General features: G+C 38.7%; 1 protein-coding gene and 1 long non-coding RNA gene across 3 annotated transcripts in view; one reads left to right on the forward strand and one right to left on the reverse strand.

The window, feature by feature from the left end:
• LOC125485358 overlaps positions 1-15,333 on the forward strand; it is a 32,329-nt gene extending 16,996 nt beyond the window's left edge. Inside the window, exons 2-3 of the long non-coding RNA XR_007264109.1 lie at positions 14,756-14,827; positions 15,220-15,333. This is a non-coding gene — a long non-coding RNA (uncharacterized LOC125485358). The remainder of the gene's footprint in view (positions 1-14,755; positions 14,828-15,219) is intronic.
• foxm1 (forkhead box M1) overlaps positions 1,897-26,612 on the reverse strand; it is a 32,644-nt gene continuing 7,928 nt past the window's right edge. Inside the window, exons 1-9 of one of the 2 annotated variants that reach the window (XM_020525093.2) lie at positions 26,293-26,593; positions 23,604-24,272; positions 19,125-19,273; positions 18,037-18,195; positions 15,240-15,368; positions 13,579-13,647; positions 12,657-12,714; positions 11,621-11,820; positions 1,897-7,561 (exon numbers count right to left, since the gene is read on the reverse strand). In XM_020525093.2, the coding sequence (XP_020380682.1) occupies positions 6,698-7,561; positions 11,621-11,820; positions 12,657-12,714; positions 13,579-13,647; positions 15,240-15,368; positions 18,037-18,195; positions 19,125-19,273; positions 23,604-24,231 (2,256 nt within the window). In that variant the 5' untranslated portion in view covers positions 24,232-24,272; positions 26,293-26,593 and the 3' untranslated portion in view covers positions 1,897-6,697. Of the gene's footprint in view, positions 7,562-11,620; positions 11,821-12,656; positions 12,715-13,578; positions 13,648-15,239; positions 15,369-18,036; positions 18,196-19,124; positions 19,274-23,603; positions 24,273-26,292; positions 26,594-26,612 lie in introns of those variants that run through there. The other variant, XM_048607757.1, reaches the window with a different exon arrangement.

Below are 26,612 nucleotides of genomic sequence, written 5' to 3' on the forward strand. Positions count from 1 at the left end.
GCTTGGCCTGCTGTGTTCATCCAGCTCTACATCTTGTTATCTCTAGAACTTATCTGAGATGCCTCAAACCCTCTTGCATGAATCTTCTGACAAAAATATTTCCCTTGGAGTTTACCAAATTTCAGGTCTGTTTTCACTTTGGGTTTTTACTTTATCTGTCTTTAGGAAACATTAGAGACCATCGCCATGAACATGTTTCCTTTGAACCATGCGATATCTGTTAATAACGGCATTACCCAGGGGCCACCTGAATATAGGCCATTTTATGACATTAATAGTGTAAGGTACGTCATCGGGATGTAATTAGACAAAAAATGGCATAAACCAAAGAAATATATACTGTATGAGGATGTCTGATTGAAAAACCATGTAAAACAAACAGCTTTAAAGGACTGTTTTAAAAGGGGAGGCAGGAAGGGGCAGACGGGTTTAGGGAGTGAATTCCTAGATCTTAGGATCTCAAAAGCTGAAAACATGACTGCTAATATCATGGCTAAGTAAGCAAGGAGTGAATAATAAGCCAATATTAAAGCAATGCAGAGCTACTGGATTAGTGTCATGATTTTACAGAATAGAAATAGGCCATTCAGCCCGACTGATTTATATTGATATTTATGTGATACAGAGATTGTTAGACACGAGCTTACAGAAAGAGAGGCTGGATTATGGAGTCCAATTAGTTAGTTTTATAGTACTGGTTTCTTGATATTAGAACAAGAATTAGGTGCCTTCCATGAACTTGAATCTGTGGGATCAGAACCTAATTTCCAAATATTATCTTTAAGACCTTTGTAAAATATTTTACATTAAACATTGCATATAAATGAGTTATTTTTACTTAATTCCTGAATTTAAAAAAGTCTTATTTGCAGGTCATTAACCCATTCAGATGTCTTATTGTGGTAAACATTCCTGATGCTTACTTTGAATCAACTAACTATTCCTACCACCTTATAAAACTCTTGCCTATTAATGGACTCATTTACTTTCTAATTCCAACAAAATATTTGCTTGCCTGCCTTTTATCTATTCCAATTTAACGCTGCTACTTACAGAGACCTATAATCATCCAGCTCTCACCAGTTTCTCCAGACTTTAACCTGTGTTTGGAAAGTCAATTATATAATTGAACTACTAACGTTCAATATTCAAATGAATAAATGTTTTTGTGTCCATGATCACACTATTCTGAATTATGTTCATACTTGTATATGATTTTATTATTATGAGCTAGTTTTGGCTGGATTGTTACAACAATTTTGTGTCTTGTGGAAACAAAGTGTTTTATTCTTTCATGCAATGCAAACATCATTGGCAAGGCCAGAATTTGTTTCCCATCCTTAGTTGTCTTGCAGGGTTACTATGATAATTAAACTACTTCTCATCAACAATCCTGTGATTTCAGAGGGCAATTCTGAGGCAACCACACTGCCGTGTACCTAGAGTCACATGTAGGTTCGACAAGGTAGAGATAGCAGAGTCCTTCCCCTAAAGGATGGATGGGGGAAGCAGATGGATTTTTAACAAAATGATAATCAATGCTAAGTTCACCATCACTGAGACTAGCTTTTCCATTTTTTGTTTTATTATTGAAGTCAAATTCCAGCTGCTATGGTAGGATTTGAACAAATGTCCCAAGGGCATTAACTGGGTCTCTGTTATTAATCCACTGACATTAAAGGGAGATGTTGGTGAAAAAATAACCAGGCATCCTACATCTAAAGGAGTACTGTTGCAATAAAGATATTAATTTCACCACAAATGTTTTGAGGATATTTCTCTTCTATAATGCAATATCTTTCTGGGTGACAGAAGTGAAATCCTCACTGTACATATGTGAAAAGGTACAGTACAATATAGCTACAGAAACTACTAAATCATTGATATAATTCACGTAAAGTTTTTATTTATTGACATTTGATCACTGTACAGTAGCCAATGTACCAAGCACACACAGTTTCACAATGGGCTGTTTATATTGAAATTACATGTCTGAGGCACAGATTGCGTTCTTTTTATTAAGGTGCATTAAGAAAATCTGGAGCATTTACAAGTAGGTTATTTTGAAATATTTACATGAACTGCAAGCTGGAAAAACTGTATAGTTCATAATTTACAACTACTGTTGCTGTCGCATGATCTAGTAACTCAGCTGTGGGGATGTTTAACTGCCAAACTAATAGCCATTACAAATTCAGGTTTGCGTGGAGTCAGAGAAAGGAGTTTCAGTAGTACACTAATAGGCCCGTTGTCGGGATGCAAAGCAGAAGCAGATCATAACTCTTTTTACAAAAAACATAGTTAACACTGTCCTTCAAAAATATAATTTCTATTGGTTAAGCACAGAGACCAATACATCTCTGATTGGCAGCAGTAAGGAGCATGGGGGCAACCAGTAGTCTCGTCAGTCGATGCAACCGATAACAATTTCAAAGTGGTTTTGATCCTGATGTCATTGACATGATCACACCACAAAAACCAAAAAAAAAATTAATACCAAACTGTATTGAAAAGCCTCCAAAGCACCACAAATGGAATAACAAAAAATTCAAAGATTACAAACTGTCCTGTCAGTTAACTTTTTCTACTAGCATCATTGTAATTGAATCGCTTTGGCAAGAACTAAATGCTCCTCTTAACCAGTTGCCTGGTTAAGCATTTTAAAAAGTCCCTCTACGAAAGGGAAGCTCGTTGCTTATCCGCACAGAAACTTCTGCACGTATCAATTTCTGAAAAGAAAACTTTTACTGGCTGAGCATTGGAGGATGCATAGATAATCGGCAAATGCAATCTATAGCTCACACCCTTCCAACAGGTTGTGCAGGGAAAACCATTCTTCCCAAGAATTCCAAACTGCCTCTTGATGCACAGGCCACCATTTCCTCAGAAAGGAAAAAATGTAAATGAAAACATTTAGAGAGCAACAAGCAAAGCATGATGTTTGGCCTAGCACTAATGACACATCAAACCAGAATGTGGAGTCTTTCAAAAACCTGTCTCTCAGCCTGACAACTTATGCACAGTAAAATATGAGATATTTTTCAGGTGTATGAGATAACCCTTTATTCACAGACCTTGCTTGAAAGAAGTCAGATCAAGACTTAACTGAAAATAATTGCAGATTTACTGATAGAGTTTTTAATAGAATCTGAAGCATGCAGTAGATGTTGTGAAATGACGCAGAAGGGAGGGAGGGCTTCAGATTCCCAAAGCATTGAGACCAATTTGGATATGAGCGTCTTGCAGAAAAAAAAACAGGTTGCATCTAATCAGGGTTGGGATAATTATCCACAAAAGGAAGGTTAGTTTGTGTCGTGGGGTAAAGTCTTAAAACTTTATGGACAGGAAGAGGAAAATCAGGGCAAAGTGTCAAAGAAACAAGAAGCATTTACAACTGGTAAAAATAAACAGCATTAAAACATAAATTATAATTCAGAAAAGGAGGAATCAAATAGGAGAGAAATGCAAAGTAGACAACTGCAGGATTACATAAATACAGGGATTGAGAAATAAGGTTGGTAAACTCCATGCACAACTTGTCAGATAGAGATATGATGAGTGGCAATATGGAAGTCTTTCTCAATTAAGGAAATTGGAAGCTTCACATTCCGGCTACGAAAGTGAAACTTATCTGCACAGTACCTTCCTGGTCTCTGCTTCACAGAAGCATCTACATGTGACCATTTCATATACTCAAGAGGGATTGAGAAGGAAAAAATATAGGATGGCAAAAATGGTATGACTAGAAAATGTTGTAGTTCTGGGAAGGATGATGTGCTAGACGATTTAAGAACAGCATTTTTTTGGGTGTATCCTGTAGAACAACAGATACTGGGGAAGAGATAGAGGAGTAAATCTGCAGTAAATTTCAGCAAAGTTAAAAATATTATAAGTAGTAATAGTTGGGAACTTCAGTTATCGAAGTACAAATGAGAAAAATAAAATCAAAGTGGGGAATGAGTAAAATCGTAGGGAGCTCCTGCAGATTGGTTTCCCAGCTACAAGGAGGTGGGAAGCCAATTTGAATAAGTATAGGCCATTTCCAGCTGATTGAGGGCAGCCACCCAGTTGTAGCGTGGTGGGGGTTGTTCTTTAGAACCTTAGAGGGAGCCATGGGCAGTCTCCACTATTTCTTCAAAGGCGTTTCCTTGAATCATCAAACATTTTTAAAACTATTTTTCAGAGTACCTCCTCAATGCTGCAAGGCTCCTGCGTTGCCTTCTCATGGTCACAATTCCTGATTGTGGGCTGTTGTGATTCCAGTTGGGCTCAGAAACCACTTATGAGCTGTTGCCCATAAAATTAGGAGAAAGGTTTCATTGGCTACCTATGAATGCATTTCTGATCGATGTGAGGATCTCTATTGTATTGGTAAAATCATGCCCTTTAAATCTGCTCCTCTCTCCACAGATGCTGAGTTTTTCCAGGATTTGTTGTTCTTATTTCTCATTTCCAGCATTTTGTTTTTTGAATCAAATGAATAGTCAAGGTGAAGAGGACTAATTTAAGTGAGCTCGATCAGGAGACAGGAAGCCAATATTGGCAAAAGTAAAACACTTAGTAAACAGTGGAATGCACGCAAAGTCATGGTACAGTTAAGATATTATATACATGAGAGAAAGAAAGGGTATCCAAATCAGACTGTAATAAAACTGATTAAAATGTAAATAAGAGATTTATAATGAGCAACAAATCCATAAAATAAGAATATTAAGCAGAATGCAAAACGTGCAGAAAATAATTGCCAAGAAAATAAAACTGTACTAGAATAGAGTTCTTCAGCTGTGCAACTTTCTGGTTACACCACATTTCTGGCCACCATACTGTGATATATATCACTTCGAGCAATGAGGCATAAATTTATTGGAATGATACTGGAAAGTTAAATTACGAGGAAAGATTGCACATATCAGTCTCCAAATTCCAAAAGAATCCATATGGGTGATTTGATTAATGTTTTCAAAATATTAAGGGGAATAGATACAATAGATAAAATCTAAGATGGGGACCATAGTCTAAAGTTTAGAGACAAACTTTTCAGAAGTGAATTAGGAAAGAGACACTGGTAGAACTTTGGAACTTTGTTCTGCAAATGGCAATTGATGCTGGATTAATTGTTAAGTCTTAAACCTGACATTGACTGATGAGCAAAAAATCTGTTAAAGCATAGTAAATGAAGATAGAACCATTGGTGTTTCCCAAAGAAATGCATTCCTGCAACAGGATGCCAAACTACTAAATTAGTTTATATGATAAACCATCTACTATTCAAAAGTGGGTGACAGATGTGATCAATGAACTACGTAAAGGCCTTAGCTAAGAGATAATTTTCTTATTTGCCAAAGTAGGAAGTCAAGGGCAAGTAACTTGGAAGCACAAGGTGCAACCTAAGGCTCTTGGTTAGTTTAAAACTGCAGTATAATATAGATTCCAAATCCCCATCTCAAAGACTATTTGTAGCTGCTATTTTAGAGTGCGGCATTACAATATTCTGTTGTTCACTTTATTAAAGTATGTCACAGTAAGGGACTGTTCACATTCAGTACCAATACCACATTTAATCTGGAATACATCATATGTTTAAAACACCTAACCCAAACTTCGCACATTTAAGCGAGTATTTCAATATTTTTAACAAGATGATTTGCAACCTATGTAGCAATACACAGAATAATGTGGTTACACTGGTCAGGTAGAAGGGGGCTTGATCCAGTGAGCAGATATCTGACAACAGAAAACAAAGCTGATACAGATACAAAGTGTTCCTTTCTTCCTGGGAATTGGAGTATATGAAGAAAAAACAAATTTCAAGAAATAGAAATCTGAAATAATGAAATATCTGGAAAAATACTGCATCTTTGACAAATTGTTAACTAGTCAGATACTGACTAATTTCCAGCATTTTCTGTTAAAAACTCTTGGGCTGGAACTGAATGCTGCCAGCTGCTGTATGAAATGCAACTACTAATGTCAATCTCTGAGATACGAAGATGGACAATTTATATCAACACTGATCAACTATGACTTGCCTGCATTATCTCATATCTTATTAACTAGACAACAAGCTTCAGTTAAGATCAGACCTTCACTGAAATTAAGAAAGTCACATTCTCCTCTCCCTATGCATTACAGGGCTCATATTCCCCTTCATAGTTTCCTCTTTACATTTTTAAAAATATATTTACAAGTACAATATACAAAACTTTCTGACATTCCCTGAGAAGACACCAAGAAATAAGAAAATCTATAGTCAAAGTCAAGGAATTTGCTGACTATCATCAGAAATGCAGTGTTAGGGAGGTCTCAAGGCCTTTAAAAGTGGCCCAATGTCCTGTATCCAGGAAGATAAAGCAGCAGCAAACACAGCATGCGCGCATGCACACATACACACACACATATATATCAAATCAATACACAGTATGGCAGACACTCACAGACAAGTGCAAAGGATAACAATGAACAGTGATTAATCTAGTTACAGTAAGCATAGTCCAGTTGGGTGAGGAACTAAATACTTATAGATACAGACACTAGGAACTGACGACTTCAAAAACAACCTGAAATATTGCCAAAGGCTTTAGTCCAAGAAGATTTTTCTAATTCTGACTCGATAGCTACACCAGCTTGAACATGAAATGGTTTTAACATCAAGAATAAAAATATCTAAGCAGCAAAACTCCCCTCCTCACAAAGTGAATTATCTCAGTTCTGGAATTAGTGTTGACCAACTCATTTTCCCGAGTTCGTAGTCCTCATCCTCCAGGCCAGTGAAGCTAATGTCCAGGAATATTTTACTAAGACTGTCATTGAGAGTGTCCAAGACCAAGCCTTCAGTCAAAGACTTGTTTGCTTTGGTGTTACAGTTTGTATTTATCTGAAGTTCTCGAGAACATCTTCTGGAATTGCCCTCTGAAAGAGGGGAGGATCCTGTGTCAGGCGCAAGATCATTAACTGGGGAGTTCAAGAGCTCGCGTGGTGACTCAAAGAGAGCAAAGTCCTTAAATGGTGTACTACTAAAACTCAGGTTGCCTGTGTTATTACGCAATGGTGTTAGGAAGGAACCACATGGTGTCCTCACAGGACTGAACTCAAATAGGCTGTCGTCTTTTTTCAAAGGGGTCAGTGCAATCTTCCAGCTGTTTGCTACAGTGACTGGAGAGCTCTCACTGGTGCCTTTACTGGGGGTGGAGGAGGCAGGCAGATCATGGGGCTTCTCTTTAATGGGTGTTTTGAAGTTATAATCTATGCTGGTGTTGGCAAAATCTGAGCATTGCTCCAGGGTTCTGGATTCATTGAAACCAGACACAAAACCCAAATCTGGTCCACTCTCTGCTATGGGCTCACTGGCTTCTGGGAACAGAAGAACAGGCTCCTCAACAGGCTGAAGAACATGCCTCTGTTTTCGTCTGGAACTGCTCTCCTTGGAGACCTCGCAGGCTTTTGCTGTTGCAGAATTCTCTTGAATATCAGTAACTGGAGGGATTGTTGGAATCAGCATCAATTTCTCAGAATCCTTTATTGAGGTTACAGGATGATTACAACTCAGACTCTCATTTGGAACCTTAAAAAAAACATAAAAGACTAAATACTTTGAAATCATCCACATTCAAGAACAGTGTTAAATCTTTTCGTGAAAAATAAGATCTTGCTTTACATTTTCATTTTTAATGTAAATAAACATCTCAGCACACTTCACAGGTATAATCAGATAAAAATTAACATTGAGCCAGAGGTGGGTTAATGGGGGAAGCTGAAGGTAGTGTCCATTATTTGGTGTTAAGGTGAATTTTAAAGCTGCAAACATAGAATTTTAGAGGGAGAGGACTAGGTGGTTGAAAACGCAGTGTGATAGTCCATGTGCCTGTGGGGCAAAAAATGCCCTGTTTTACACTGGGATAATTGTCCCTTCAAGAACTAGATTTCTTGATAAGGTTTCCTGTATCAAAAGAGTGGGAGGAGAGCAAGATTGAGCGAAAGCAGGAAGAGAAAGAGATAAGCGAGAGGTGACATACAGTGAGTGCGTGACAGCAGGAGAAGAGAGAGATAGACAGCAGCAAAAGAAAGACATAGAGAGGGAGAGAGAGAGAGATACAGAGCAGGAGAGAGAGTTAAGAAAATATTAGTTGGCAAGAGAAAAGTTTAGGGTAAAGGAAAAAGAAGAGATCATAGTTCAAAGGAGAGTTCTGATTCCACTGCGAAATTTGATTCAAGTAAAAATCTTAATTTAACATGCCTAAATGTACAGAGATGAAGGATATTTCACTCCATTTGGAAAGTTGGCTACGAAGTTGAAGTGGCTAAAAGATGCTTAGTGTTTAATATTGCAGAATGCCCTAACAGGTACAGCTAAAAATGTGAACAGCAGTCTGGTCCCTGAAGCTCAATGTAAATTTACGACTATAAAGAAACCTAATCTAATCAGACATTTGTAGAGTATGCATGACAGAAAGAAATGCTGTAGGATCGGTGGTTTTAATGATTGGAGAAGAATTGTGTGTGTGAGGGAAATCATGATTACGGAAAATTCCCAAAATAGTATTTGAGCAACCTTGTGGACTTGTTTAGAGAAGTGTGATGTCAAAAATCCAAAGAGCAGCTGCTCTGGCGGTCAGCCACGATATCTCACACATTTGGGAAATTACCAAATGGGAATCAACAAGGAATCAGAGGAATAGAAAATATGGGTTGGAAACTGTATTAGTTTTAGGGAATAAATGGAAGGACACCAAAATAAGAAAATGAGAAAGGTTAAAACTAAGAATTGATGTCAATTAAAGAATTTGCTTCCAATGTAATAAGACTGGACATATTGAAGCTAATTGCTAGAAATTAAATGGGAGACCTATGTAATTGTAGAAATGGCTAAGGAATTCTAAAAATACTGGGTATTAAAGCTGTAGCAGTGGTACAGATGACACATGCTCCCTCGGAGCCTACTAGGAATTGTGATGTGGCTCAGGATAGTCAAGAATTTTTCCTTGATTATGCTAGAAAATGTCAAATTACTGGAATTTCTGGATATTTTACCTAGAATAAAGTGTTCCCTGGGTTTCCCAACAAAATAAGTAAACTAAATTACAGAAAAGTTTTTTTTTTGTAGAAGCATCCTTATGTCTCTGATCAGTAAGGCAAATTATAAAGATTGCACCATTTCATTTTCTGTATTTTTGAGTATGGACTAAAATTGAAAAAAATCTGTTTTAAAAACAAGCATTGTTGACTGAGTTGTTCACTTTTGAAACAAGTTACTGAAACTCATTATGTGTGGTGTTGACACTACTCCTTTGTTCAAGTGGCACGGTGGCTCAGTGGTTAGCACTACTGCCTCACGGCGCCAGGGTCCTGGGTTCGATTCCACCCTTGGGTGACTGTCTGTGTGGAGTCTGCACATCTCCCCCGTGTCTGTGTGGGTTTCCCCTGGGTGCTCCGGTTTCCTCCCACAGTCCAAAAGATGTGCAGGCTAGGTGGATTGGCCATGGGGAATTGCCCCGTAGTGTTCAGGGACGTGTAGATTAGGTGGGTTATGTAGGGGGTTAGATCTGGGTGGGATGCTCTGAGGGTTGGTATGGACTTGTTGGGCTGAAGGGCCAGTTTCCACACTGTAGGGATTCTATGATTGAAGTGGAGGGGTGAAAGGGAGAAGGATGTTTAAAGGCTGTATGGAACCAGTGAGATATGGATGCTAACAAGTTTCTCATTGGTTTGTGCAATTGTGACCAACCATGGGTGCCAAAGGTCATCAGCCTGACAACAACCCCCCTGATTGGCTCCTTAGCATATGAACAGCTTGTGGGTGTGAGGAGACTTTGGACTGTTGAATGGGAGGTTGTGTGTGTGTGTGTGTGTGTCTCTCCCTTTGGAATAAAATATCTGAAGCCTGACAAGAGCCAGTTATTTTCTCTAGTTGCTGGAAGCTGTTGCTTTTGATCAGTAACTAAGAGACTTTGTAGTGAGTCTACCAATCACCCTGTGCCTCCAGCAACGAGGTGAAAGAACCCAGAGAAAGGACATTAAAGAACAGAAAGTCATGGCAAGCCAAAGGAACATCTCAGTGAACCCTGTGAACTAGTGCTATGGAACGGCGTTTCACATTTTGTCACTCTGCCAATCAACCAATGTTGCAGGGCTTTATTAATAACATCTTCGAAAACGCCAACAAATTCGTCAAACATGATTTACGATTTGCAAATCCATTGCTGACAATGCCAATCAGATCATTATCAGCTGGATCTATTTATTGTATCCTTTACAAAAGATTCTAGCATTTTCTCTACTACTAATGCAAAGCTAACAGGTTTGAGTTTATCTGTTTTCTTTCTCATTCCCTCCTCAAATAGTATGGTGACATTTACTACCTTGGAAGCTGCGGGAATCATTCCAGAATCTGTTGAATTTTGGAAGATAATCACTAATGCATTGGCTATCTCAGTAGCCACCTCCTTCAACACTCTGGTGTGTAGGCTATTAGGTTCTAGGGATTTATCAACTTTCATCCCATCAAGTTCTCATTTTTATGTTATCTATGAAAACGTTTACTTCCCATTTTAAGCTTTTACCAGATCACATTCATATTCTATTCTCCATTACCTTTCCAGTTTCTTGGTATTCTGTTATTGCATTCTATAAACCTCAAAATTGTTGTTATTGTTGGCAACTTTGTAAGCTTTTTCTTTTAGTCTTAAACAATTCTGAACTTGCTTTGTAAGGCACAGTTGACTGACTTTTTTGAGGTTTTGCAGTTTGAAGGAATGTATCGTTACTGCAAGTCATGTCATAAATCTTTAAAGACTATCCATTTGTATGTACAGTCATGCCTTTTAATGTATTTTCCCAGTCCACCTCAGTAAATTTGTGCTTCGCACCTTCATAATTTCCCTTATTCAAATTTCACACCCTTGTTTCAGAATGAACTACCTCACTTTCAAACATAATGTAAAATTGTATTATATTTTGGCCACTAATCTCAGATTCCTTTGCAAGATTATTAATTAGCCTGTTTTCATTACATAATATTAAATCTAAAATGGCAGTCCTCTAGTTGGCTCAATATACTGCTCCAGAAAACCATCCCTAAAACACTCCAGAAACTTGTCCTCCACAGCTTTGGTACTCAGTTGGTTTATCCAGTCCATATGCAGATTGAAGTCACCCATGATAACTGTTGCCCAAGCTAAAGACTTTTCTTATCTCTTGATTAATACCAGGCCCCACACTACCACTACAATTTGATGACCTATAAACAACTCCAACAATGTCTGCTGCCAACTACTGTTTCTTAGTTCCACCAAAACAAATTCCACATATTGTTCTTCAACGCAAGATCCTTCCTTACTAATGTACTGATTCTATCTCTGGTTATCATAGCAACTCCAACTCCTTTTCTTTCTTGTCCATCCTTCTTAAATGTCAAATATTCTTGAAATCTTCAGATCCCAGTCTTGGTCTCATGCAGTCATGTTTCTGTAATGGCAATTAGATCATTCCCATGTATTTCTATTTGTGCATCTAGGTTGTCTACCTTGTTGCAAATGCTGTGTGCATTCAGGTGGGAATGGCTATGGCTGACATGATGATTGCTTGAGTGCCCCAGAAGAATGAGCCATAGTAGAATGAAAATTACCTTTGGTGCAATCCGAACACGCTTGCGCTTCCTGGCCAACTCGCTACTGCTGCTAGTTGAGGAACGGTGCCCCTGGATTGTTGGTAGGGTGATGTGAGGAGATGGCTGCAGGATGAGGGAGGAGTTGACCGGCAACTGAATGGGTACCAGGTAGGAGTCAGTCCGAGGCAACAGTGGCTTCATCTTTCTCAGATTAACTTCTGTACAAAAAAGCCATGAAAACAATTTATCCAGTAGGTTTATTGAAGTGTGACTCACCATCTCTGCTCTTGTGTTAAAAGTTATGAGACTTGATCCAATTCAGCTCCAAATCAGAAAATAACAATGGAAGCAGCAACTGAGCTCAAAAGGGTAAGGAACTGAAATGATATAATTAAACTGAAAATTGCAGCACTGAGATGGGGACATGATTTAAACCCAAGAATCCATAAATATTGATTGAAACTTAATTCAAAATAGGTGGTTTGAAGTCATACTAGAAATGCATGAAATCTAGAACAGGAGCTGAACCGCCCACTTCTAGTTTTAACAGAGTTGGAATGAGGGAGTGGATGAAAAATTGATTCTGGGGAAGCAAGTCAGTCATTTAAATATTACAACAATAATTAAATCAGCCATTACTCAATCCAGGTACATTGACAATGGAAAACTATGGTGAAGTGGTAGTGCCCGTACCTCAGAAGGTCTGGATTTAAGTCCCACCTGCCTGGAGATATGTAACATCATGTCTGATCAGGTTCAAAAAAAAATTACAGTGGAAAACGGACCCCTTAAAATAGGTTGGTCTGTTCTATAGAATTTTAGCCTTACATGGGTGTGTGACAAAGCCAAATAAAATGAGGTTAAGTGAAAACAATTCAGCTCTTTAATACAGAGTGAACCAGTGCCAAACATGGCACAGAGCTAATGTCAGATGGTCCTGTCTTTTCAGCAGCTGCATGTACTTCCTCGAATTTAAGCTTACAACATAACACTGAAATCAACGTATGTCAAAAGTTAAGTTCACCTTTATCAGAACTGCTACTTTTTCACGTACCTGTGCTGAGAGCGACATTACTCTTTGGCAGCTCAGCATTGCCAGTTCGCTTTTGTTGCTAAAATTGAACAGATTAAACCAAAAAATATTAAACCATGCATATTTTCATTATCTTGAGATTAGTAAATATGCACTGCACATTCCTTCTGCAGAGCCAGATGACATACAATGATACAGAAACCCTTTCTTAAACTATAAATATTTGATGCTACTGAACATTAATAGTTGAATCCATGGTTTAGGTGCAATCAATTCATTTTATAACATTGCACAAAGTGTTCAATTTACAGGCAGTAATTCATCAAACATCCACTAGCCTATATGTTTGCTTTAATGTATGAAATATAGCCCAAGGAATGTTCCAAATATTTTTCCTGGCTTAATATTATTTTTGCTTCTGTGATCTACACCCTCTGCATCATTTCCATTGTGCTGTCTGGGTCCTTTCCGTAAGATTATATTTCCTGACTTTCATTTGTTTTATTTTGGAATATTTTAACCTGTTATTTCCCTTCTCTTTTTATTCACTTAGCTTCTCTATTAATATTCTTTTCTGTTGATTCTTTCCCACCCATTTGCAGCCTTGATCCTTTCATCTTATCATGTGGCATTTGTATTTCCCAGAGAAGTCAGAGTCAAAAAACAAGCAAAACAATCCTGAGTATGAAGTCAAGATCTACCTGTAAGAATAGATAAAGCATTGTTCAAAGCAACAATGGGACAAAGCCCAGAGTTTAAGGAAATTAATTAATACATTCAGTTTTTAAAATGGGATTCTGTCAACAAAGAGAAATAATAGCTGAAATTATAGATATCCTGGTACAAATATCAACAATAGTAAAGCCTCCTTCTCCCTGGCCCAGCTAAATAGAGATCAGCACAAAAAGGTGACAAGATGCTGCCAAGAGCATATGGGTCTTACTTGTTGACAGACCAGCACAGGCACTGCTTGGATCCAATGGGTTTGGTCAGTTGGGCTGTAATCCGATGACTGCATGAAACGTCAACCAAGAATGAGAAGTGAAGGTTAAAATGCATATATAATTTTTTAAAAATATGTTGACATTGTGTTGGAATGAAGTGCCTCCCAGCAACTTTTTTACTGAGGTAAATAAATGCTGCATTCATACATCTACCTCCTTCTATAAGGAGCATCAAGAAGAACTGATATACAAATCTTTTCAAGTCCTCATGACATCCTTATTGCCTTAGAGCCAATGAAGTTCCTTTGAAGTGTAATTATTGTTATCCTGCAGGTAAATACCATAGAGATTTATGAGAATAGTTTCAGGGATGAAGAACTTCAGGTACTTGGATAGATTGAAAAGCATGAGGTTGTTTTCATTCAAGAAAATTAAGGGGATTTGAAAGAGGTGTTCAAAATAATGAGAGGGTCTGGACTGAGTGGATAGAGAAAAGCTGTTCCCAATGCTCAAAGGATTGAGAACTGGAAGGCACAAATTTAAGGTGCCATTGATTTAACATGTTTAGCAGAAGAACCACCGGTGATATTAGGAAAAATCTTCACGTAGCAAGTGGCTAGGATCGGGAATGGATTGCCTGACAGAGTATATTGAAGAATTAATTACAGCTTTCAAAAGCACCTGAAAGGAAAATATTTACTGGACTACAGGGCAAGGGCAGGGGAGTGGTACGAGTTAACTTGCTTTAGCAGAGAGACGCATGGACATGACTGACTGAATTTTTTTTATATTCATTCGTGGGACATGGGCATCACTAGCTGGCTAGCGTTTATTGCCCATCTCTAGTTGTGCTTGAGAAGGTGGTGGTGAGCTGCCTTCTTAAAATTCTGCAGTCCACATGCTGTAGGTTGACCCACAATAGCCTCAGGGAGGGAATGGCCTCCTTCAGTGATGCAGTCATTCTTTGTTTTGCTTACATCTGTCACGAGGTATTCACACAAAGCCCCATTGATAACAAATCTGGGATATTCAAATTCCAGAAGTATGGAGCATTAAGTTGATATAACAGGAACATGGTCGGAGTAACCTACTTTACCAATTACACCGAACTGGCTTTACAGGTATTATTTGCTTCAAATATATTAGATAATAATAAAATGTGATTTCTTTTTGCAGAGAGGCTGGAGTTGGAAGGAACAGTCAAAATAATCCTGATTATAAAGTCATCTTTGATCTATGTTTGGATGGGTAAGCATGGCTCATAGGAGTATATTAATTAATGGATATTTCTTTAAGTATGGGGGTCAAGCACTTCTTTTTCTGTTCTATTGCAACATAATTAACCTCTACTCTGAATTTTTAATGTCTTAATGTTAAAATTAAAATTCAAAAGGAAGAAGCCGTTCAACTCTTCTCCACAAGATAATAGAGAAAATCTCCAGATATAAATCTGTTATTATTATCCTACATGGTGAAATAATCATTTGACTTCAACAATGCAGAATATAAGACAAAATAATAAAAAAAAACTGTGAAGTGACTATCTGGAATAACTCAATCAGAATATTGAGATGAATAATCTGATATTTATCCAGTTCTTGACTAGTAACCATAAACCTACACAAAGATTTATTTCTTAGAAAATGTACGGAGAACACACCTTAACAACCTGATCCAATGTCAAAAAGCGGTTGGCTTCAGCACGGATTGTCCAGTGTGATATCTTGCCATTATGAGATGTCTGACGTATGAACATATCATGCAGAGACAGGTTGTGCCGAATAGAGTTCTGGAAGAGGGACACACAAGTTAGCTATCATGACAATAATGCTTGTTAACCTGAAATGCTCAATGGTAAATAGTAAAAAACAAAAATTTGCATTTATATAGCACTTACAACGTAACAAAATGTCCCAAAGTGCTTCATAGGGGCATTAATAAAATCTGGCATTAAGAAAATGGTTTTTTGAACATTTTTTTTAAAAAAAAACCTCCTCTTGAAATAGGATACATATTGTTTCCAGCACAACAAAAAACATGATAAGTTATAAAAAAATCAACCAACATAATTCTTCCTCCAGCAACAGTCGCAACATAATTACTTAGGGATGATGTGGCCTTTGCAATTTGCATTTTAGTTGTTTTGGAATCAACCTAAAGCAGAAAAAAAGGGACAGTTTGTTTTATTTCAGTCAGGCGGTAAAGCACACATCAAGTGCTAACATTGTTGAGAACTAACCTGAGATAATCCCACATTTTTTAGTTTTTAAATTTCAGACCTTACAGCACATTTAACCAATACCTTCAAAATTGAAATATTTTGATTTCAAGCCCTTATTAAAGGCAACTTTAATAAATTTGTTAATTTAATTTCATATACCCAGAAAAATCAAGACTCCTAAATCAGTGTTGCATAAATTGTATTGTTAGCAACACATCACAGGAAAGCACAAAGCAGAGATCAGGCAAATATCCATTGGGAGCCCTTCACCTCAGTCAGATCAGGTAAAAACACTATTCTGTCATTCAGGATAAGGACATTAGGCTGGTGAATTGGCAAATTCTTGCTATCACCATTGACCAGAAACAAAACTGGGCCAACCATATAAATGTTGGGGATACAACAGCAGGTCAGAAGCTGTGTATCCTAAAACAAATAACTCATCTCCTAACTCCCTAAAGCCTGTCAACCATCTAGAAGACACGTGTTAGAATGTAACAGAATACTTTCCACTTGCCTGGATAAGTGCAGCCCCAACCATGTTCAAGAAGCTCAACACCATCCAGGTCAAAGCAGCCCACTTGACTGACACCCCATCCACCACCTTAAAGACTTACTCCCTCCTAGAGTGGGAGTCATGTGAATCTGACCTAAGTACTGCAGCAACTAACCAAGGCTGCTTAGACAGAACCTTCCAAACTTCCACTGCTCAAAAGGACAAATAAGTGCAGCAGATGCACAGGGACACCATTGCCTGCAAGCTTCCTCCAAGCCATAAACCATCCTGACTTGACACTATCTTACAGTTACTTCATTATAGCTGGGTCAAAATCTTGGAACTCTCTCCCTAACAATACTGTGGGCGTCCCTACACCAAATGAACTGCAACAACTCAAGAAGGCAACTCATCACCATCTTACTATGGGTAATTAGGGATGTACAACAAATGCTGGTTGTGCAGCAATGCTCATATACCATAACAGTATATAGAAAAAATGAGTCAGTAAAGCACGCCTTCCAATTATGTTAACTACAAACAATAAAATCAGAGGACAATTTAATCACAGCTTAGAACAGAAGGCACACTAAGTAGACTTACCATCATGATAAACATTCTCCACCCTATATATTATTTTTGGTTAAATGTACTGGTTAAGTTCAGTGTGCCTTGCTGATGATTAAATTACATTTTCTTTGTAACTTAACCACTTTACCAGGAAAAATAGAAAAAGATTATGTTTAAATGGTGAGAAACTATTAAATATTGATGTTTACAAAAAATACAAAAGTAACGTATAAGTACAGAAAGCAATTAAGAAGGAAATAGTTCATCAGCTTTTATTGCAAGTGTGCTGAAGTACAAAAGAAAGGGATTTTTACTGCAATCTCAGTAACAAATTCGGGGAGCAGTGTACAGTTTTGCTTTCTGTACTCAAGGAAGCCCGGGTTGGGGGTGGGGGCTGCCGTAAAAGTTTACCATTAATTGAGTTCTTTGTCTTTGAAGAGAGATTGATTAAAACTCTCCAGAGTTGATTAAAAATGGAAGGCTATATCATTGAAACACGCCCGATTTTGAATGAGGGACAGTCTCAAAATAGATTATTCTGGAGAAATGTCTTCGTCCAGAATCCTTGCAATTCTCTACCATAGCGGTTTGTAAATGCTCAAATTGTTGAGGTTAATGGACATGGGATCAGACAGTAAAGTTAGTTATGGTGGTTCTGAGGAAGGATCACCGGACCCGAAATTTGAACTTTGTTTTCTCCTTCATAATGCTGCCAGACCTGCTGTGCTTTTCCAGCAACTTTGTTTTTGTTCCTGATTTACAGCATCCGCAGTTCTTTTGGTTTTTAGTTATGGCGGTGGTCACTCATGAATTTTTACAATGCTATAGCAGCCCTGAGTGGCCTTTTGATTTACTCCTTCACCTGTTTCATGAATTTTTACTTTTCATATTTGTTTGCATGGCAGTAAATCCATCTGGACGCAGATATTCTCCAACTCCTTGGGCAATGCAAGATTCTGGCAAGGCAATAGATGCATGCTCTTTGGTCTCAACCTCCCCAAAATGATGTTCTGTGCCCTATGCCCTACACAGCTCAAATTAGGAACTGGTAATAGATTTTAAAAGTAGCAACTGAACTAGATTTCCTCTATCCTGTGATGCATATTAGTGTTGATCCAAAGTTCAGTGGCAACCTTTACATTGCTATCTATTTAGATATTTTCATATTACCTTCCAACCGGGTTTGGCAACATGCTTGAAGTACGGGAAATGATCCTCAATCCAGGTGTAGATTTCCTTCAGAGTCATCCTCTTGCTCTGGGTACTATTTATTGCAAACTGAATCATGGCCATATAGGAGTATGGAGGCCTTTCATGAACAGACTCCAGCTATAATAAGGAGAGGGTCCAAAGTAAACATAAGCAAAATACTGTGGAAAAATATAAAGAAAAGCTCCTTTTTGAAATATATATGCTAGGTGACATAGATTCACACAAGGTCTTTCACACTACTGAATTCTAATGTTAGTCAGGTCAGTCCTAGGACAGCTACAGTAAGGACTGATTCATAGCAGGTCTTCTTTTAGACTGCCCCACCATTTGAACTTGGATAGTGTAAGCTAGTTACATATAGGCAAAGTTAATTTTACTTTCCTTATTTTTAATTAAACCAAGCAAAAGTGGCCCCAATCAAAACAAAGATAAACAGAACATTTGTAAAACCTTCTACACTAATTCCTCATCACTTCTTTCAAATGAATTATTCACCACATTCTATTCACCTCTCGATTCCAAAAACATTGATCTCAGCTTCAACATATCTGGCCCACTCACTCAGAGCTTGATTGTGTACAACCGATTTAAGTTTTAACATGCTACAATTTCTTCATATTACTCCAAGATTTCATTAAAAAACATGAACAGACTGTGGTTCTGCCATAGCTAATTGCCCTGCCTCTTTCCCCTGCCTCCAGTCTCCAATACCCCATACAAAGAATTCTGATTTCTTAGTTTATACAACTGAGTTGATTAGTACAGCTGCCTCTGGCATTAGCAAGTCCATTCCTTACCATCACATTTTCACTATACTCTAATCCCATCCCTCTCCTTTCCAAACTTATCTGTTCAATGATATTTGCCTCCTGCTCCCTTTACATTCTGTGCACCCACTTTTAAAAACTCAGTTACTGTTTCTAGTCCCACTGCCTCCTCTCAATACTTGCATGTAAACTAGATGAATGAAATGACAAATACTTTGAGATGATACAGCTTTTGAAATGCCTCAGGATTGAATACAGACAGGCAGGAACAGCACTCACAGTGGCACTTTCTGGTGGAGGCTCTTGGTTTTCTTTCTCAGCTTCATCTTTCACGCTGCAAGCCCCTAGGCTATCCGTACTCATTTTACCCAGCCATTGAATGTTGGTCAGACTGTCGTTCAGGAGAAGGCGCTCAGGAACTGTAGGAGCTAAGAGAAGGAAAATAATGGCAGAGATTTTGCATAGAAAGTAGAAATCTTGCCTGTAGTAGGTCAGCCACTGTAAATCACTTTGAAGCATCTTTCTTGAGGTCAGATTCTGCCATCAGGGCCTATTATGTAGTGCCATAATTCACTGCATCTCAGTTATATATTAGGTTGCAATTCACAAAGTTCAGTCAGTTGTTCCACTTTAACCGGGACACTGACAGCAATTCACCATAAAAACATAGCTTCCTCCTTGCTGATTCTGCAATTGAATCAGTTTGGGGAAATTTGTGTTTGACACCAGTGGAAGCTGTCGCAGAACTCACAATTCCTTACCAGTACCAAAATATCTCAACAATACAGCTGTTTTCAAGGGAGTTCCTGGTCATGCATGACAGTTAAGGGCTACTGTATGACTGCATCATCTTCTAAACTTTTTGACCATGGAATCATCCACATCTGTCAACATTCATTGGTTGCAGAGTTTTACACCTCACTGAATGTTATAAAGGGGCTGTTGTAAAAGGTAAATGGTACCGAATGGGTTAATGTTGGAGACTGCAATAAATTCCACCTAATCTGATGATGTCATATGGACCTGGAAGAGGAGAAGGTAGACCAGCTAAGAATTTTGTAGAATGAAGCCACATTTCTTAGGCCACCTTGTAGTCTTTGTAACAATGTCTAATAAACTAATGTAACTTATACCTGATTGTTATCATGCAACATACTACATCTTGATTAAGTGAAGAGCCTCTTTTTGTTAAGAGGCATTACAGATGTCCTACTTTAACCTTGACCCATTTACCATTAGTTCGCCTGAACGTAAGTTATTGGGGCCTGTAATCCCATTGACTGCCACAAGATGTAGTTTAACATTGTTTACCTGACACAATTTGTGCCATTTTGGCATGGTCTTTCTCACTCTGACTTGAAGCCTCTCTAAGTGCCACACTTCTATTTGAGGTCTGCATCAAGTTGCCTTCATTCATCAGCTCCAGACTGCCTGCATGAATTGTCAATCGTTCTGCTAAAGTTGTTCCGCTGCTGATAGCATCTATATCAGAGACCACCTGACTTTCTGTATTTCTATAATAAATGAGTGTATTCCCTTGGATCCAGTCAAGGAAAGATGATGGTGGTAACAAATACCTCAACATTAAGCTAGTAATGTTTAGCATTGCAGCACATTATTGGCATTATTGCTAATACCACAAGGGAATGATGGTTAGAAACAGCCTACAGACAAACTTGCGGCAACAACAACAAATGAGAAACAGCACTCAATGGCATTTTTCTTCAAGCCTGCTAACAAAAGTGCAGAAGAAAGTGTGAAACAGAAGCTAGTTATATCTGGCAATTACAGTTTCATTAGGGAAACAAAGATCTGTCAGACCAGTCACAATTCGAAGTTCGGCTAGAAAGCAAATGAATTGGAGCTCCACAAGTAAAGTTAAAAATCAATGTTGGGCCAGAGCAAAAACTTCAAGTTAACGGCACAGAACAGACTGAGAAGGCTTGAACTTAAAAAAAATTATTTCCAGCTCACAATAAACTATCACTGCAAGCAGACACCATGAGGCATAACTACAGTAAGGAAATTAAGGGCCACAGAAATAATTTAAAGAGAGGTTGCAGCACCAATAATGTCACAAAGCTAGAATTAACATAAAAAAGGAGAATTTAAAAGCATAAAGTGACTGAGCTTAACAGAAGGAGGTAGTAAGAAGACAAATGAGGGCACAGGAATGAGAATGGGACATTCACAATTTCAGGTGTGAAGAATTTATGAAGACTTCAGGCACCTACTTTAGTTGGGTAAGTTGTGCCAAAGGATGGGCAATTTCTTTTAGCCATGAAAGTTTGGAAATCACCCACTACATCTGTGAAAAATCGGGAAACCTCTATTTTGGCCTGAGAAGGCAGGTAAACCACCAGTTAATACAGAGTTTATATTGCAAAGTTTAAAAGGAAAATGGAACAAGATTACTATGTTGAAGTATTAACAACCTACTTGGGAAAGAGATTAAAATAGCATTGATGCTGCAATATTACAAGCCTTTAAATTTAACAAGTAAGGTAGCATTGCAATACTTTAAAGCTTTTTAACTCTGCAGTAAGAATAAGTAACACGAGGAATAACATTGTGTAGCAAATTTAAATTCAGTGATGAGCTAAATAGAACACAGGATTGGACATCTTGGAGAAAACTGCTATTAAGATACTGATTTGCTTCCAGGTTAGTCATTATCATAGAATTCCTACAGTGTGGAAGCAGGCCATTCAGCCTATTAGGTCCACACTGATGCTCTGAAGAGCATCACACCCAAACCCATGTACCGCACACTATCTCTGTAACTCTATATTTCCCATGGCTCATCCATCTAGCCTGCACATCCCTGAACACTCTGGGCAATTTACCACGGCCAATCCACCTAAACTGCACATCTTTGGATTATGGGAGGAAACCCGAGCACCCGGAGCAAGCCCATGCCGACACGGGGAGAATGTGCAAACTCCACGCAGACAGTTGCTTGAGGCTGGAATCGAACTCGATTCCCTGTGAATCATCGTGTGATTTAATGAATCGCAAATTGAACAAGTAAACACTATATTGTTTTCAATAAGACTTGCAATTGATGACATTATAACTCATCAAGACGTAAAAGAAGGTACAGATACCTTGAAGATGATCTATAACCTTTTGATGATTTTAATTGAAGAACAAACAAAACACTTGGAAAAGAACAGTTCAGATCATCAATGGCCTGCACTTCCATATTTGGCATTACAGTCCACCCTGAATTTTAAGAGAGATTTTGAAGCTTCAAGAGTCCACCTATAAATTTTAAACCCACCTGTTTGGACATGTTATGACACACCTCTGTCCGCTATCACATCCTAAATTGGAACTTGAACGCAGACTTTCTGATCCAGAGGTAGGGGTATCACCCCTGAGCTACAAAACCCACTATGCTGTTATCAATGGTACCTTATAACAAATTCTAAATGTTTAACACCTCTATCTGATCTCTCCTTTACTTTATGAAATTGTTAAATCTGTTAGCTGGGTACTTGAATGGGAATAGTGACAGTCAGTTGGGCTGTTGCTTTGTGGCTTGTTGATAGGTGGGGAAGGAAAGAGAGAGGATGGTTGAGCTATCGACTTTCTCCTTCATAAGATGTTAAATATTGTGGAACTTTTTGTATTCTGTCAAAAAGGCTTATTTATTACTTTAGAGAAAACAATGATATCCCAGCTGTCTCCAATGACGAAACTGATAAATGTCAGATTTCCACTGAAAACAGGTATATGCCTTAAATTCAATAAACACTGAAAAAATTTTAACACCAAACAAAGAGCCCAAAGAAGTTATAGTTTCTGCTTTTGTTTGCTTGAGGACTGGGGCTTATGAATTTGAGCACAGCCACACGTCTTCCCACCACAACAGAGGACTCACAGAATTCCTACAGTGTGGAAGCAGGACATCCAGCTCATTTAGTCCACACCGACCCCCCGAACAGCATCCCACCCAGACGCAACCCCTACCCTTTTCCTGTAAACCTACGTCTCCCATGGCTAATCCACTTAACCTACACATCCCTGGACACTATGGGCAATTTAGCATGGCCAATTCATCTAACTTGCATATCTTTGGATTGTGGGAGGGAACTGGAGCATCCAGAGGAAACCCACACAGATACGAGAGAAAGTGCAAACTCCACACAGATGGTGGATTGGAACTGTGAGGAGGTAGTGCCAACCACCAAGCCACCATGCCGTTCTAGGACCTCCATAGACAAACCTGCGTGCACTTAGAAAAATCAGTTTGACAATTTAAACGCATTCAAGAACATAAGAAAGCCGTTATAAAGTGTAAACTGGAATTATTGACTAGAGCTTAATTGTGTGGATCATTTAAGAATACTAACAAGGAAATGCTAAGTATCAATCCATCTTCTGAGAAGAAATCGTCAGTAAATTATTCATACAATCAGACTGCAAGTGCATGTTATTTTTGTCTTCTTTTGTCATCAGTAGCTGTTCTCAAACTGTCATGATTGTTCAATGATTATTTGAGCACATCAATAACTGTGATGTAATTTGTAATACATAATCTAATTGTCTGGAAGTCATATGCACAGCTAGTAATTCCTTCATAGAGTAGAAATGAAAAGAAAAATTATAAAATACCTCAAGACTAAAAACAAAACCATCTGAAAGAGAGCTGAACACAAAATGCTTCCTGTAAGGTATTTCATCTGAGGAAGATTGTTACTGAATAGTGTTTTGATTAGTGTTCCAACTTCTTCACAGGGGACCATTTCTTACCTGTACCAGCCTCTTGGTCATACAGAGATGAAGGAAATGGTGTTTGAGGGACTTGAAGCGGGAGATCATCCTCCTTTTTGATGCTGATATTACTTATAAAATCTGGTATGGCCACCTTGCCACTTGAGTTAGCAACTGTTAAGCTTGGATCCTCCTGTAATTCCAGGAACTTTTTTCCCCTTTCCAGAAGTGGTGCACAAGGATCATTACTTCCCAAGGACTGGCTCTGGCGGGAGGAGGAAGGTGCATTACCGCTCAAAAGAATAAATTTCTTGGGCCCATTGGAGCCACTCTCTTTTCCCTTTGCCGTGAGTGCTGCTATGATGCTTTGAAGATCTGCATTTTTAGGAATTAACACAACCTGAGTGTTGGGCAGTGAAGGATGGTTTACAATCCGAATCCTCTCAGGGAACTTTTGAGTCTCAATGGCTGTGTGTTTCTGAGAGTTTCCCAGGTCATCCTTTGTTGAACAAGTGCTCTCTGTGTCAAAATCTCTAGTCTCGGGTTTGTGTTTACTCCCATCATTCTTGTCTTCAGGAGGATTCTCCTTTATATCCACCGGATTATTGAAAGTAAGGGGACGTTTCCTCCTTTTCAGAATCAAAGGCCTTCTTGGACTGGCCTTCATTATTGTAAGAGGAGCTTCTTCAGTAGTAGACCACACAGTGCCTGCAACAGTAGAATTCAATTAGAAATTCTCCACATAGCCAAAAATAAAATTAACAAACAATTAACAGATTCAAATGCCAACTGTTAAATTCACAGTTATGGGTTAGCTTTGTTTCGAGTGACAATGACATGCCACTCTTAGGGTGTCGCGGTGGCTCAGTGGTCAGCACTGTTGCCTCACAGTGCCAAGGAACTGAGTTCAATTCCACCCTTGCATGACTGTGCAAACTCCATACAGATATGCATGGGTTTCCTCCGGGTGCTCCGGTTTTCCACCCCACAGTCCAAAGATGCAGAGATTAGGTGGACCCGCTATGTTAAATTGCCCATAGTGTCCAGGAATGTGCAGGCTAGGTGGGATTAGCCATGGGAAATGCAGGGTTACAGGGATAGGGTAGGGAGATAGGTCTGGTTGGCAGTGTCTTCAGAGTGTCTGTGAGGACTTGATTAGCCGAATGGCCTGCTTCCACACAGTGGGGATTCTACGAGATGTAATATTTTGATGAAACAATTTGTTTTTTCTCTGTAACTAATTGGTGTGTAAAGTGAGAAAACAGATTCTTGCACCAATTTGGTGCTGGTCAGAATTCAGATGAACATTATCAATGTTATCAAATTATACCAGAGAAATTGAAAAACAGGAACTCATGACATCCAAATTGTTTGTACCAACTCAGCATTCTCTTCAGTCCTAATTCTTATCTGCACTTCCATTTAGAATATTAAAGTAACAATAATATTAATTTTAATCCGTGCGGACCATCACTGTTGATAAGACTCCAAGTACTCTCAACTTCTTGCACGGGGATTTCAATTTTCAACTGAGCATCACAATCAACATAAATTTCAGAAGATTCATCCTTATAGTGAAATGTCTTATGCATTACCCAACCACTTTCTGATTGTCCCAACACGTATCTACTGGGTTTTCCATAGCATGTGTCCCAGATACGAGATCTTTTGGAAAGTCATATTGTGTCACAAACACGGCCTCTATCTAAGTAGTTATATAGTACATTCCCCATAACTCTTGTGCATCTTTCCTTTTACTGATTTGAAGCTAAGAGGCCTATAGTTTTTTCTTCCTTTTCTAAATATTGCAAGAATGTCAATTTCAAATCCTCAATTCTCACAAACAACTAAGATTTGGGCTGTCAGCTGATGCATTGTTCTATTAATTAAGTGGATAAATAAAAGTGAGCTGAAATGAAAGGATAAATAGAAAATAATGATTTTATGGAAAACATTTGTTAGGCTACAATTAGAAATGCTGTATACAATGTTTGGGTGCTCATTATAGAACAAAAATATACCATTCGGTATATTTCCAATGGTTGGGAAACAATAGTTGAGAGGAAAGAATCGAGTTACTAGAATTAGTTCCATTGAGATGAATGAATGAATGTTTAATAAATTTATTTCCTTGTAAAGCGAGAATGCTGAATGGATACACTGAGGGATGTGAGACCAATAGAGATCAATTAAGACACGAGACTTAATGTCCTGAAGATTTATGTTTTTGAAAGGGACGGTAAGAGGTCTTCGTGGCTTGTTTACCCAGTATCTTCAGCAAAAGAACTGCATAAATGTCCTCTCCGGGACGAAGATCAATCTAATTGACAAACTGAAAGTACGAGTGTACAATGAGAAAGAGACATGATGCTAACTGCAGCTTTGGAGTAAAGGTCAAGTATATTCTCCAGTGTTTCCTCATGACCGATCTTCCGCTGTAAAGCAAGTAACAATGCTATAAACGTTGGATGTACCATAAGATGACTCTTTTAGTAATGGGCATCTGGTCACATTGCCAAGGCGACAGACAGCGTTGGCTGGCGACGAACAAACGGCCGGATGGGGTGAACTCTCAGCTGACACTCGACTCTGGAACCCGAGACCGTTGTTACAGTTTATTTCACCCTGAAGCTAATGCGAATGACCGGGAAGGGATCAGGTACTGATCGGTTTTCGGGACATACTGTACCCCACCCCGGGTCCACGGTCCCTGCTCCCATTCACTCACCGGCATATTACCGGGCTCCGCACGGCGGATCCAGCTACCTCTCCCGGTTCACAATCCCCCACCCTCCCTCGGCGTCTCCTGGTGATCGATATATCAATGGCTCTGTCCCCGCCAGTTCCTGGTTTGGGTAAAGTCAGCGACTCCCTGACCTTGGGCCGGATTTTGCAGCCTCTTTATCCGAGCCCCGGCCCCGGAATCTGCTGAATTTTTTGTTACAGTTTGGAGCTAGTTGGATTTTTTTTGAATTTCCAGCGTTCTGTCAGCACAAACCAATCGAATCATGCCGTTGCGATCAGGTGGCACCGGGGAGTCCAATCAGC

Source organism: Rhincodon typus, chromosome 18 (genome assembly GCF_021869965.1).
Source record: "Rhincodon typus isolate 14 chromosome 18, sRhiTyp1.1, whole genome shotgun sequence".
Lineage (NCBI taxonomy): Eukaryota > Metazoa > Chordata > Chondrichthyes > Orectolobiformes > Rhincodontidae > Rhincodon > Rhincodon typus.